The 14,126-nt window shown below is 38.6% G+C and overlaps 1 protein-coding gene across 5 annotated transcripts in view; it reads right to left on the minus strand.

The window, feature by feature from the left end:
- Positions 1–14,126, minus strand: part of LOC149173237 (UDP-glycosyltransferase TURAN-like) — a 346,788-nt gene that overhangs the window by 278,025 nt on the left and 54,637 nt on the right. For 3 of the 5 annotated variants that reach the window (XM_089424539.1, XM_089424537.1, XM_089424538.1), the window contains exons 2-3: positions 5,224–5,375; positions 4,515–4,658 (exon numbers count right to left, since the gene is read on the minus strand). In XM_089424539.1, coding sequence (XP_089280665.1) covers positions 4,515–4,658; positions 5,224–5,322 — 243 coding nt within the window. In that variant the 5' untranslated portion in view covers positions 5,323–5,375. The remainder of the gene's footprint in view (positions 1–4,514; positions 4,659–5,223; positions 5,376–14,126) is intronic. The other 2 variants (XM_089424540.1, XM_089424541.1) reach the window with 1 other exon arrangement.

The raw sequence follows: 14,126 nt of genomic DNA on the forward strand, positions 1-14,126 counted from the left end.
TGTTCCCAGCAGTTTCGGCTTCTGCCCTCTCCGTTAGCTTTCCCGGTTGTTCCGGCAGTTCCGGCTGTTCCCAGCAGTTCCCGGCTTCTGCCCTCTACGTCAGCTTTCCCGACTGTTCCAACAGTTCCCGGCAGTTCCGACTATTCCCGGCAATTCCGACTTCTGCCCTCTGTGTCATCTTTCCCGACAGTTCCGACTATTCCCGGCTCTTCTAGCAGTTCCCAGCAGTTCCGGCTTCTGCCCTCTTTACTTCTGTATTCACTGCCCCTGAGCTACAACTCCTGATCACTTTCTCAACTTTCTCAGCAAACCCAGCCCCAGAAAGTCGAAATCTTGATCTCTTAGTGTGTTCTCCAAGTGACCCTCAAGCCTCCTCTTATACTTTTCTCGTTGACAGATCAACGGTCGAGATTAAGTCCCTAACCAACAACTAAGATTAGATCTGGCTTGATCCATGACTTTTGGACCATACTAACATGGTTTTATATTAATTCACATTAATATTTAATTTCCCTAAGTTTAGACTTAGGGACTCCATCAAAAATATTAATTATTTTAATATCTCCCAAATTGTTTAGAATCTTCCCAAACACTTTCTGAGTATTGGAAACCTCATGTGCCTTAGCCCCTCCACCAAATTTCGTGGCTAGAGCACATCCGATGCTACCCCAAATCAACAAAAGGTTTCTATGTTATTCCTTGCTCCTGTGGGACCCCTTATGTTGGTGAGACGGGGCGTTCTATTAATCAAAGGATTCATGAGCATTCAACTGACATTAAACATGGGAGGACCCGGTCTTCCGCCTTGGCAGAGCACGCAGAAAAGACTAAGCATCACATATGCATTGAGGAGGCCCGGGTTATTGCCAAGATTGCTCCTTTTCATCACCGGAAGTTTAGGGAGGCCATAGAAATTGAAAAAAGGCCAAGGAATCTCAATAGGGATGACGGCTAGAAAATTAGTAGCTGTTGGATCCCTTCCCTTTCTTCCTAGCCGCCCTTCCCCCCCTCTGCCCCCGCCCCTTGTGTTGTTCTTTTCTGTGAGGTCTTCATTGTTTTTCCCCCTCATCTTCTGGATCATTGGTTTTCGTTTTTCCTTCTTGTCTCTTTGATTTTTAGTATTTTATTTTAGAATAAGTTATAAAAGTCCTTTTAATTAACATAATTATATAAATAAATGAAATAAAAATTTTCTGTACCTAAACATTGATGAAGGAATTTCAAAGATGTGAACTATTTATCTTACCAACCCTTTAGATATAATTAAATAAAATTAATAATGAACTAACTAACCAATTAGAAAAAGCTATATTCTTTCTCATTAGTTCTTCAATGATTTTACTTTAATTTCCATGTTGTTTTAATTAGGAGAAATTTGCAAAATATTCAATACTGTTAGATTCCTTAAATTTAGTATTAGGTCAATTATTTAACTAACTTAATAGGTTATCCATTTAATAAACTTTTATTAATTTTTTCTTATTATTATTTCATATAATATTAATGATTTAAGTTTTTATTTATTTAGATAGTTTTAATAATAATAAATAGATCTATTAATAGGTTATTGATCTTGGTATTTAATACAAACAATTACTTTTTATGGTAATAAATATAACAAAACTAACTTACAAATTAATTAACTAATTATTTATTTATATAATTTTAATTAGGAAAAAGTCCTATTAATAGCTAATTGATTCATACTCTTGATAATTAAATACAAACATTACCTTTATTCAAATATGGTAATAAATATAACAAAACTAACTTACAAATTAATTAACTAATTATTTTTTCTCTGTCCCTATCCCTTGGTCTAGTCTAGTTGGCCATTCAGATTTAGCCGTTTCCTAGTCAAATATAGTCATTGGTCCAGTCTAGTTGCCTAGTCAAATATAGCCATTTCCTAGTCAAATATAGTTGTTGGATGATCTGCTCTCTCTATTTGTCATACAACCATGATCTAGTTCTTGAACTTGTCCTGACGATGAACCACACTCATTGGTTCGAAACACGTCGACAAATGAATAATGATGTGATTTTCGCTAAAAAACACTTCTCAATAAATTAATTTATCCCCAACAGTTTATTTATTTACCCATATAAACATTGATTTACCGAAAAGTAAAATCACTAGCATTTTTAACTTCTAGAACTAAAAATATGCAATAGAAATAAAAGAAAGAGATGAATCACACATTGCAAAATTAATTAACCCACAACAATTCTTCGTCATTTCATTATCTAAAAAATCTGGATTTTTCAGCCCACAAAAATACAAGGAAAAATACAATCTAGAACCAACAACTCAGTTCCCTCAAAATGAGTTCGGCCCAGGGAAAACAGCCTCAAGGAAATCTACCTTCGGATGAGATTGACCTAAAGAACTCGACCTCCAGCAACACGATCTGTGCCCTCCGACAACTAGATTTGCACCCTGCCACTAATGCGCACTAGAAAAACCCTAGCACTCTAACAAATCAACTTCCTCCAGATAAATACAATCTCTCTCTGCCAACTCAGCGTTGCGATCTCCTCCTACTCAACCTCCTTGCACTCGCACTTCTCCTTCTCTGCGCACTAGTCCACTGAGCCACTCACACTACAGAGAAAATAGCTCTCTCTTCATGATGACTCGTTCACACAACTTGTGCTCTTCTTCTTGTGTCTTCACCTCCTCGCTAGGCTCCCTTTATAATCTTCATTGAGTCCAAACCCCTAATCCCAATCTCCCTTCTAGAACCATCTTGGAGAACAACAATTGAGATTATTTCTAATTCACTTAAATAATTAAATTAGTTATCCTTAGAAAATAACTCGATAGTCCACAATAATTGATTTACTTTAATTATTGTACTTTTCCTAAGTTAGACTTGGGAAAGAAGACATAAATCACTAGAAGAAGCAAATAATGTCTTCCACATGCTAAGGCACCAAGCCGATGTAGAAGACCTTTTGAAGCTACTCACTTCAACAATGGGCCCATCTAGCAAGGTTGCCGGGGCCTTAACATCCATGCTAAAAAGATCAATAACAAGTCCATTTGCACAAGCACATAGTCCCATGAGGAGCGAACATGTTGTTGGAAGGATTTGAACCTTCGTGGGGTTTGCACAAGCACATAGACCTATGAGGGGTGAACATGTTGGGAGGATTTGAACCTCGATGGGGTGGTTATCACCACGCCCACTTTCCCAACCAACCAAGCTTCATGACTAGAATGGGTTATCTCAAAATCATTCACACTAATATCCTTCCCATACTTAGTTGCACTACACTAGCACCACAACTTATCGATTTTGGAGCCAATATAATGCACCATTTATCTCCCAAAAAAGACATGCATCAAACAACAGCTAAATCATCAACCATGAGGTATCTGTATTGAAGGATCAAAATATCTCAGGGTGTGCAATAAAAGTTAAAAGTTGCTCTTCCTCACAACTTATGATTATACCTTATCCTCTCCAATGACACAACATCAAAGCTTTAGCTAGATGCTGTTGTACAACAGCAATAATTGCAACACAATATCATGCCTAATGTCATGAAAACGCTTCGAAAATTTATAAGCAAACATTAACGAGTCCTTGCTGTATATTAACTTAATGTGAGAATGCATGTTTATTTGTTATGTAAAAGTCCCTTCGTTTCCATCCATGAGAAGATTTCTCTCTTTAATTTGTTAAGTCAAATTATGGAGGTCTTTGCATTCAAAGTACTTCATCAGGAATGTTCCTGGGGGGTTTTATGGAGAATATTCTCTTGCCAAGGTTATCTTTTTTGTTTTGCTCCAAAACAAATGAATGTTCAGCTTTTCAGTTATATCCTTCTCTCATGATACAGATATTCTTCTCTCTTTTGTTTTTTCAATTTGTATTGGTCAGATTCAAGGCTTAAGTGCAGCACTGCAATTATTAGGTTTCCAAATTTTCTCCATGGCTTGAAAATTTTGCATCAGCTGTTGTTTAACAAGGCATGGACCCAGCAAGCTGGGCATAAATAGCCTCCACTGCAAACATGTGGACTGTAAAAACCCATTGTTATTTTCCACTTGCAATGTGTCAAGTTCCATGAAAACTGAATGCAAACCACCAGCAGGAAATTAAATAAGTTGCACATACGAATCACAAGTCAGGTCTAGGACGAAAATGATCTGTCCATACTATGGTATGGAGGAAAGGTAGATAGTATTTGTGACATTTCAAAACAACTTTCCATATAATAGAATTGACCAAGTTTAGATTCATAAACCTAATTCAAGAAAAAGCTAATTTCCACAAACTTGCTTAATGTATATTATTTTCATAGAATTACATTAGAAAATCAGCACCTGAACATCTCAAGTAATATGAAGTTGATAAGTTAGGCTCAAGGAAACACGGGATAATGTGAAGAACAGCTTCAGACAGTGACATCACTACCACTTGCCTATTGTGACTACCATGTTAATAAAAAACAACATGATACGTTTCAAGAGCACAAAGAATTATGGATACAAGACCACACACCTGCCGTGCAAAAGAAAGAGCATGATATTGCATACAAGGACTACATGCTAAGTCACTGAGCACAACTACTGCTGCTTTGGCCCTCTTTTCCATTTTAACCACTTTGTACGTACTGTAGTATGGGGGAAAGGTAGATAGTGCTTGCTGGAATTTCAAAACAAATTTCCAGATAACATAATTGACCAATTTCAGACTTGGAAACCTAGTTCAAGAAAAAGCATATTTCCACTAACTTTCCCGCATGTTTTTCTTCTCATAAAAATACATTAAAAATATCAAAATCACATCTTAAGTACTATTAAGTTAATAATTTAAGTTTGCCAAAAAATAAAGGATGATATGAAGAACAGCTTCAGACTCTGGCATCATTACCACTTTCCATTTTAACCAGTTTGTACCTACTGTAGGATGGGGGCAAGGTAGATAGTGTTTACTGGAATTTCAAAACAACTTTCCAGATAACAGAATTGACCAATTTCAGACTTGTAAACTTAGTTCAAGAAAAAGAATATTTCCACTAACTTTCCCACGTGTTTTTCTTCTCATAAAAGTACATTAAAAATATCAAAATCACATCTTAAGTACTGTTAAGTTAATAATTTAAGTTTAACGAAAAAAAGGATGATATGAAGAACAGCTTCAGACTCTGGCATAAAGCAACATGAAAAGCTTTGAGAGCACAAACAATTATGGATACAATATCACATACCTGCCGTGCAAAAGAAAGAGCATGATATTGCATACGAGGACTACGTCCTAAGTCACCAAGCACCACTACTGCTGCTCTGCCCCTCTTTTCCATTTTCATCAGTTTGCACAGCAACTAGTTCATGGTTGAATAATCTTTTATCCGTGTTTTTTCTTCAAACAGACACAAATGAAGTTATAAAGTGAAGTACCACTTAACATTTGCAGATCAGTGCTTGCTTCTATCTCACCATTTTATGTCAGATGAAATAGTCAAATTGGAACAAACACAACATGATAAAGTAATTTTTAAATACTCCAACTTTCTCATACACAAAAATATCAGCGCTTAAGATCTGAAAAAAAACTTATGATGGGGCCTAGAATCTGAAAAAGAAATTATAATTGGGTGGATGGAAGCACAACCCATATACAAAGACCCAAAGGCCTCAAATATAGTTTACAGGTCTGGCATCAGAATTACAAGCAATATCTGCAAAGTCTAACCAACAATTCATAAAGAGCAATAAAAGGAGATACAGATGCTACGTATAACCATGTAAGAAAACAACAAATTTACCAAAGACCATATGAATATCCAAATAAATTACAATATTGAGGAATTTGTTCCATTAGAGCAGAACTCTAAATTTACTACACACAAAAAGCAGATGGAACTCAAATTTGGGAACTGAAAGTGCAAAGCAATTGCAGTCCCAAATTTGGTGTTGCATAGGCAAATCTGTCATTACAGGTCTGACTTCATAAAGCTCAGTTTAGGTATTGTATTCAGAATGTTCTCCCTTCACATAGCCGCACTTCAGAAATATGATTTCAGGTCTGCACCAGCATAGACAGAAGGACCGAAAATCTAAGATGGGTTCAGATCAGTCCTCAGTGCCAGTGAAGGGCAGTTTCATGTTTGTCAAAGAAAGCCGCAGTAGTAAGGAGGGTTTTTGGGCAGCCCCATCCAGACCCTAGTTGACTTTTGTTTGGATCTTCAGATTGGCAAGTCTTTCTGACTCTAAATCATTGTACTCTCTCTCTCTGTGCTGAACATTCGATGATAATAATAAGATGGATTGCTCAAGGGTTTTCCCCAACTTGGGGTTTTTCCCTGGCTTGTGCCAATTACTGTGTTCTCTTATCTTGGCTTGTCTTCTGCATTTATGTTGAATATTCTTTCATCAGTTACTGTCATAAGTTAATGGTTAATGCTAATGAATAAATGGAGTCAATTATGTGCTAATGAAGTATCTGATCTAAGCAAAGAACAGGTTATCTCAAAATTAACATGGTATCGAAGCTAGGAGAGGACAAGCCCAAGAGTAATGAGAAATCTCAAAAGGACTATTGACAATTCTCTATGGCATCATACACTGATGAACCAATTCCGAGGCAAATTGAACCCTCGATTCCCCACTGATTCTCCATACCGACTAATTTATCTCATTCAGGCCGACTTCTGAAAATTCTGAGCTACCTAGGGTTTTTTTTAATCGGTTTGTTGGAATTTAAAGGGTTTCAAATCTGGGGTTTATTCTCGGCTCTCAAGGATGTGAGGTACCATTGATAAATTCATTCATCTCATAAAATTGATGGTTTTCCGGTATATAATTCTGAAAGATTTAAACTCTCCTAGAGAGAAAGCCAGAAGAAACTATTATATTCATTCGCGAAGGGTTAGTATTGCGCGTTGGGTTAATTGTGTGGCCCGAGTTCAATTCCTTTGGAGCAGCGTCAACAGTTTACATAACTGAATTATGTTCCAAACTGGACTCGCTTATCTATGACTACAGTCTTACTCTCATTAACGTCACGCATCGATGGTCGTTGGATTCACTCAGTTACAGTCACGTATTGGTTTTGCTATTCATGCATTGAGAGTTACAGGATTTGTTTATCTCACGCCTAATCCCTCACATCTATCTATAATGAGGTTGAGTGTGAAAATGTCCAATTACAGTCACGTATTGGTTTTGCTATTCATGCATTGAGAGTTACAGGATTTGTTTATCTCACGCCTAATCCCTGTGAGTGTGAAAATGTCCAAATGATGTATGTGCGTGGTCACGCTATCTCAAGTCTGCTGCCTTAAATAAATAAATTATTCAGCCCCAAGCACTGAAGGCTGGAGAAGAGAATCGATCTGATTTCGTATAATATGGACCACTGAGGTGTAATCGCAATCTTCGCAAGCAAGTATTTCGTCTCTCTGAAATTTGTTTGCAGCTCTAAGGAAAGGAGCTCACTCTATCTATTATATCTACGACTACGCGTAGGTTATTTCTCTCTAAGGTTTTCGATGGCTTTGCTTGAAGAAGATTGAAGGTCTGAGAGGGTTGTGGTTTTCCTTTTATTTTTGGGATTAGAGTTTGGCTTGTGATGTATCTTGCAGGTGTTTCTTTGGCATGTCATAAGTCTCTGTAGCCACTACAGCGCCAACACAGGAATAATTTTTGTAATGAGTCTGAAATTTTTTTGAGCCTGTCATTTTCGCCTTCACTTGATGATCGAAATTGTCAAAAGGAACTCACATTAATCTTATCTCTGAAGCAGAAGTTGACTGGATGGCATTTCCAGAAGTTTCATTCACCTAAAGCAATGATTATCTATGTTTTTGAGCGAGAAAATTCATACCCTATGCAATCTGGTTGTATTACTAATATTTGGCAACAGACTTATGTCAAGTGCACAACTCTTGGATATAGCGTGTATTAAAATTGGCAACTAGGGCCAAACTCAATGTGGGTCATCTTATTTATGGTAGCTGATATTTTTCCTTGATTCCTCTCGTCGAGAGGTGTAGGATTGATCTAACGATCATCCGACTCCGACAAATATTTATGGAGATATGAATTTATTTGTATTTACTTGACAAATTGTCAAGGTCAGTGATGAGCCCCAAATTTGGTAACGTTTTGGGCTCATTTGGCCTAAGTACCCTTGTTCAATCCTTCATTTTTCATAACTTATGCATTATTTTCTAGTATGTTTATGTCATTTGTACGAATAAGGGTAGTCACTATTCCTAGGTGGCTAACACGTGCTCATTTCAGGATTTTTTGACACATGTTGAAGCAAAACCGAGCAGACATGGGCTAGGAGACTGCCAAGCTTGGGTTGAGGATTCATAGGGGGTTTGTCTATGGCATTAAATAACCTCCCTCGGGATCTTCACCCCCAACTCCGAGCTCCAAAGGCCACCAAGACCGGATCTAGAAGGCAGCCAAGCAGATTTCGTGGAAGGAGCTGTTCACTCACAGTTTGGGCAACCAAGTCCCATAAACTTAGCAATGTGGAAAAATTCGAAGTCGGGATTAATTCGGCAAGGGTCCAAAAGTTGAAAAACTCGTCAAAGTCAGGAGTTTTTTGAAAAAGTCGGCAAAAAGTCGGCAAAATTAAAAAAACACAAAATTATTCATTTTTTTTTAACATCTAGAGTATCCACAACATCAAATAAATGCATTTCCACATAAACATGTAAAGAAAGCTAATATATAATATGTATATGAAGTCTAATGCTCCATCACATATCAAAATAGTGAATCAACTCCTGAATTTTGGGTCCTGTCTGAGTCTCAACTCTCAAGAGTCAAAATATCAACAAAAAATATAATAAATGTATATCATGAGTCATCTAAAAGTCATCAAGTAATCAATCACTGAGATCCTCACCCCCTTTTAATTTTTGTTTCCGCTAATTGTATTAAGAAATAAGTCATGCATTTATTCAGTAGATTGTAATCTGCTTGGGTAATAAAGTGTCAGGTGGTAGGTCCAATGAAAATTAACAGTGAGTATCACAGTAGATGTGAAAATTAACGCTTGGTGACTCCAAGCTGCTTATTTTCTGAGAAAACAATAGATGTCATATTACTAACCTAGTCTTGGCATCTATTATTCAAAAACTCTTGGAGGTAAAATCCACTTCTGATACATAACCTTTGCCCACATTTACAGGGAGTTCACCACTAAAGAAGATTCCCTTTCAAAACGTGCTCTCATTGCAGGAAGGATCTTTGTTGTCACAAGATTTCACAGGTACTTTGTTCCTGTCTGAAAAATGGGTTCGTTTTTGAGGCACTGGTTTTGTTTTTTTTGGACAGGTTGTTGCTATTTGATCTTCATGACCTCCTCTTTCTTGTTTCTTCTGGAAGCATTCAACAACTGTAACAATGTTTTTGATGGTGTGGGGTTCTTTCTACGGAAGATTGTTGTATGCCTGTCCTTTTGGTACTTTTGTAATCTTTTGAAGGGGCAATGGCTGTTAGAGTTTGGATCACTAAAAGCCTGGAGGCTTAGCCAATGTATATTTTGCTTTCGAACAAGAAATATGAAGTATAAAGATTTGTTTTTCCTTGGAAAACAAAAACATATCTTAACCTCAAAACTAACAGATTACAAATGAGACTGCTATGCTCGCAAGAAGTATGACAAACAATACAATGCAATAACTTGAAAATGCATGGATGGAAGCTTCAATTTACAGTTTTTTCACCTTTTTGGCCTCTTTATCCGCGGCCTGGGAAGGGAGGCAGACTTTTTGGGTCGACTCCGGATTAAATCGGGAGTATAAGGAAAAAATCGGGATTTTTTCCTCTGTGAAAAAGTCGCCAAAAAATCAGGGGATTAAATCGTTTAGTTCAAAAAATCGTGTTTTTAGGATTAAATCGAGATTTTTTCCAGACTTTTTCCACACTGAAACTTAGGAGGCCAGCTAGGGCCTCATAGTGTATAAATGATAAGGTTTCAGCCTTCGAAAAGGACTTTTGGAAAAATTCTTGCACATTCTGCACTATGTGCTGCTAGCTCTGTTTTGTTCTTTTGTAGCCATTATTGGCATAACTCTTGACTTATGAATATTTTTTGATAATGGGAAGCAGTCAGATATGATATCAGCTCTGAGGTTTTTATAGGAGCCATAGCTCTCGGGGTTGGGCCCAACCTGAGAGCCTAGGGCCTCCTTATTTGTATTGTTATCTTTTCTTTCAGCACTGTGATTTTCCTTTTATGCATCTGAAAGAAGTTTGTTGAGCTAAAATTTAGTTGTGTTGGTTAAGTAGGATACTGTTGATGAACAGAATTACTTTGGACGTATAGAATAGATTGATGAGACAAAGATTGATAAAAGCTCCATAAAAGGGTTGTCTGCACTCTCAGTTTCACCTCTCCCTTATTGGATCAGGGGCTGGAATTGTGAAGCCAGTGCTGCTCAACAAAAACACTAGTTTGCTTGGCCATGCAATCATTGGTGTAATGTTTTCCATTTGTAGAAATTAGTCATGTGTTTAGACCTTTTTAGATGTTCCTTTGATTAAGTGTTGTACATGGTTTTCTTTGGGAATAAAGCTGTTGTTCATTCGTTTCATTGATAGTTCGAATAAATTAGCTAAGATTTCAGTTGTATGCAGGATTTGGTGATTCAGATAAGTGCATACAGTGCAGGTCTTATCCATCTTCCTCTCATCCACCTAAGCTTCGTCCAGGCCAGCTGCTCCATCTCCTAGTCAGTTTCCTCGTCTCACCACTCCTCTTCTGTCCACATAACCCTACCTTCTTGCTCTTCCATTGCCTTGGTCTTCCTTAAGACAAGTTAGCTCTCCACACCCTCTCATCACTTCATCCATTAGTCGTTGGGTCATCTCAGACCCCTACCCTACCTCCCTATCCATTCATGCATCCTCTTTCACTCACCCATCCTCCAAAATCCAATATCAGAATATCCTGTAGAAATTTCTGAAAATCCTGTAGAAACTCCTGAAACATCCTATAGAACCCCTGCAGACTTCCTGTAGAAGCTCACAAACAAGGTTTTTTGGCAACCAAACTTTGTGAAACTCTCTAGGAGAGTGTTAGGGACTCCTTAAACCCTCTCTGAACCTTCCCAACCTTTTTCAAGCATTCTTCCTCATTGATCCGCCCCTGCACAGTGAAAAGCCAGTTAAAAGCACATGCATGATAATTCTAATAACTTAGTCAAAAATACAAAAAGATGTTTTCTTCAAATAGAGGTAGTCTAGACACATGCATTTTAACTTCATAGAAGTAATGGCATCTTCTTCAATAGTTTGCCTCCTTTCCTTTGCATCAGTAGGACTAGCTGGTAGAATTAGGGTTTGCTAGGGTTATGTTACTCTTTGATTTTCAGTTTCTTTCTGCAAGTAGATCAGCTTCCTTTGAGTTAGCTTCCATCCATCAGGTATAAAGCTTCTTCTAAAAGCTCATAGAAGTTGGCTTCAGCCCCTAGCGGACTTGTGCCAGCTGACCAAGTGAGAGCTGCGGCAAGAGCTAGTACTTGTGCATACAGCACCGTCGCTTCCAAGTTTGTTACGAACTACCGGGTTGATAAAACTAAAGAAGGGAGTTCCAAGAGTTGTAGCATTATTGCTACAATACCGGGGCCCACCAGTCGGCCAACAGCGAAATGTGTGGCACACATGTCCAGCATATCATATAAATACAATTGAGGTTGAGGCATAATTCACTCATCTCATCTCTCATACATTCTTCTCTCCTTAGCTGATTGGGTTTACACACAAGGAAGAGAAGCTCACACGTGGGAAGGAGGATGTAAAAGGGCAAGGACGCAAGACGCAAGAAGACAGACGCTGGAGCAAGATGTTTTGAACAGCGTTGACCAAGCGTTGACTTTTCAGGAGTGCGGTTTTGGTGTGGTTCTCTCCTAGGCAGGCCGCAGATTTTGGCACGCAAACCGAGGCAATCTGACCTCTGGTTTGACCAGCGTTGACTGCCCTAGTTTGTGGCAGTAGGTTGACTGCAGTTTGACTGTGTTTTTCGGACTGTTTATGGGCTGCCTCTTCTTGTTGTTGGAGGCCTAGATGATTGGCAAATTGACCAAGCATATTGGAGGTCAATTTCATCTTGTTTGACCAGATTTGACTTTGTTGGTTAGGGTTTGCTATTGCTGTCATATAATTACAGATTTATGTATTTGTATTATTTCTCTTTGCTGAACTATTGAAAATTAAAGAAGAATTGATCAAAGGGTTTCCCCAGATTGGGGTTTGTACCTGGCTAGCCGCCACATCTGGTGTCTCTTGCCTTGGCTTTTTTCTGTCGATCTATTAATGTTCTATCTGCATTTTACTTTATGTTTATGTGATTGCTAAACAGTGGCTAATAGGAAGAAATTGAAGTAAACTGCACTAAGCATAGAACATACCATAAATTAACATGGTATCAGAGATGAAGTGAAGACAAGCCCAAGCAAGAGCACGAGCACGAGCAATCACCGAAGGTTGTTGAAGCAATCCTCTAGACTTCATGGGGTCCTCACCACACTTCCCCGCCGAAGACAAGCTTCGTGAGAAGTCCGACTATCATGGATGGAAGATTTCTCTCAATCTAACATTGGAAGAGCAGGAAGTGTTGGACCATGTGAGAGGCAAGATCATTGAGCCTCCATCAAATGCATCTGTTGTTGCAAGGAACAAGTGGACCAGAGGAGAAGTCAAAGCAAAGAAGACCACTCGAGATTCTATCAACAAGTGCCTTGTGGCCTATGTTTCCGAGCTGACCACCTCCAAGGAAATCTATGATAGACTGGTAAGCTTATTTAAAGTAGCAAATCAAGTTTTGTTCCTTAAGAATAAGCTAAAGGAAATTAAGAAGGGCAAAGATGAGAGTATGCAAGCCTACTTCTTAAGGATCACCGAGATCAAGAATGATCTCCTATCAATTGGGGAAGTCATTCCTGACAGGAAACTGACCATCACTACTCTCGGAGGGCTCCCATCTGAATGGTGTATATTCAGAACCACTCTTCTCAACAATAATGTAATCCTAGGATTTGAGGAATTGATGGTGAGATGCATTCAAGAAGAAACAAGGATGGAAGAGCAGGAAATGCCTGCACTTAGAGGCAATCCCACTGCATTCTCCTCTCATGCTAAAAGGAGAAATAATTCCAGGGCAAAATCTAAGGGAAAGGCCGGACGAAAGGTGGAAGGAAAGGTAGATGTTACATTTGCAACAAAATTGGCCACTATGCGAGGGAGTGCCCTGATAGAAAGGACACATCTCATGACGATGATCAAAATCACTCCCGAGGCAATTCCAACAACAATCAAAGGAAGGGCAGGTTCAATGGCAAAGGAAAGAGGAATGTCGGAAATCAAGGAAGTGGTCAACCCTCCAAGAAGGCAAGAAACTCCAGGTATGAATTTAACGTTGTTAACAATAAGCAAGATTAATATTATCTACCAGCGCCCCTCTCTACTACTTCTCCCCCAGACTCGCTAGGAAATTGGCTTATTGATAGTGGTGCCTCAAGGAACTTCATTGGTTACAAAGAAGCTCTCTCTAATCTGATAGAGAAGGAGACCAACCTGGAAATTGTTCTTGGGGACAACTCCAAATATCCCGTGAAAGGCGTAGGGAATGTCTCTCTTCAATTGAATCAGGGTAATACAATTCACTTGCAACAAATCTTGTATGTACCTGATCTCAAAAAGAACCTGGTATCCCTTTCGGCAATGGAAGACAAAGGCTACAAGGTGGCCTTCATCGATGGCAAGGTACGTGTGTGGAAAAAGAATTTCAAAGATGCTTTCACTCTTGGGTTTTGGGTTGACTCTTCATATCATGTCGGAGGAAGTCCGTTGGGTGTCATGAATTGTGACACATCTCTTCAGTCCGAACTATGGCACCGAAGGTTTGCCCACCTTCATTATAAAGCTCTACCCGACGTGAGACAAATGGTGATCGGGATGCCCGAGTTCAAATTAGAGCAAGAAGGTGTACGTCCAAGATGTGTCAAAGGAAAGCTCAAAAGGGGACCATTCCCCTCAAGCCATAGCAAGACCTTCGATATATTGCAGTTGGTTCACTCCGACATATCTGGTATGATTCCTATGAATTCTTTGGGAGGATATTTATATTACCTCACTTTTATAGATGATT

Source organism: Pinus tabuliformis, chromosome 4_2 (genome assembly GCF_031772625.1).
Source record: "Pinus tabuliformis cultivar Carrire ecotype Pingquan chromosome 4_2, CPIR1, whole genome shotgun sequence".
Classification (NCBI taxonomy): Eukaryota; Viridiplantae; Streptophyta; class Pinopsida; order Pinales; family Pinaceae; genus Pinus; species Pinus tabuliformis.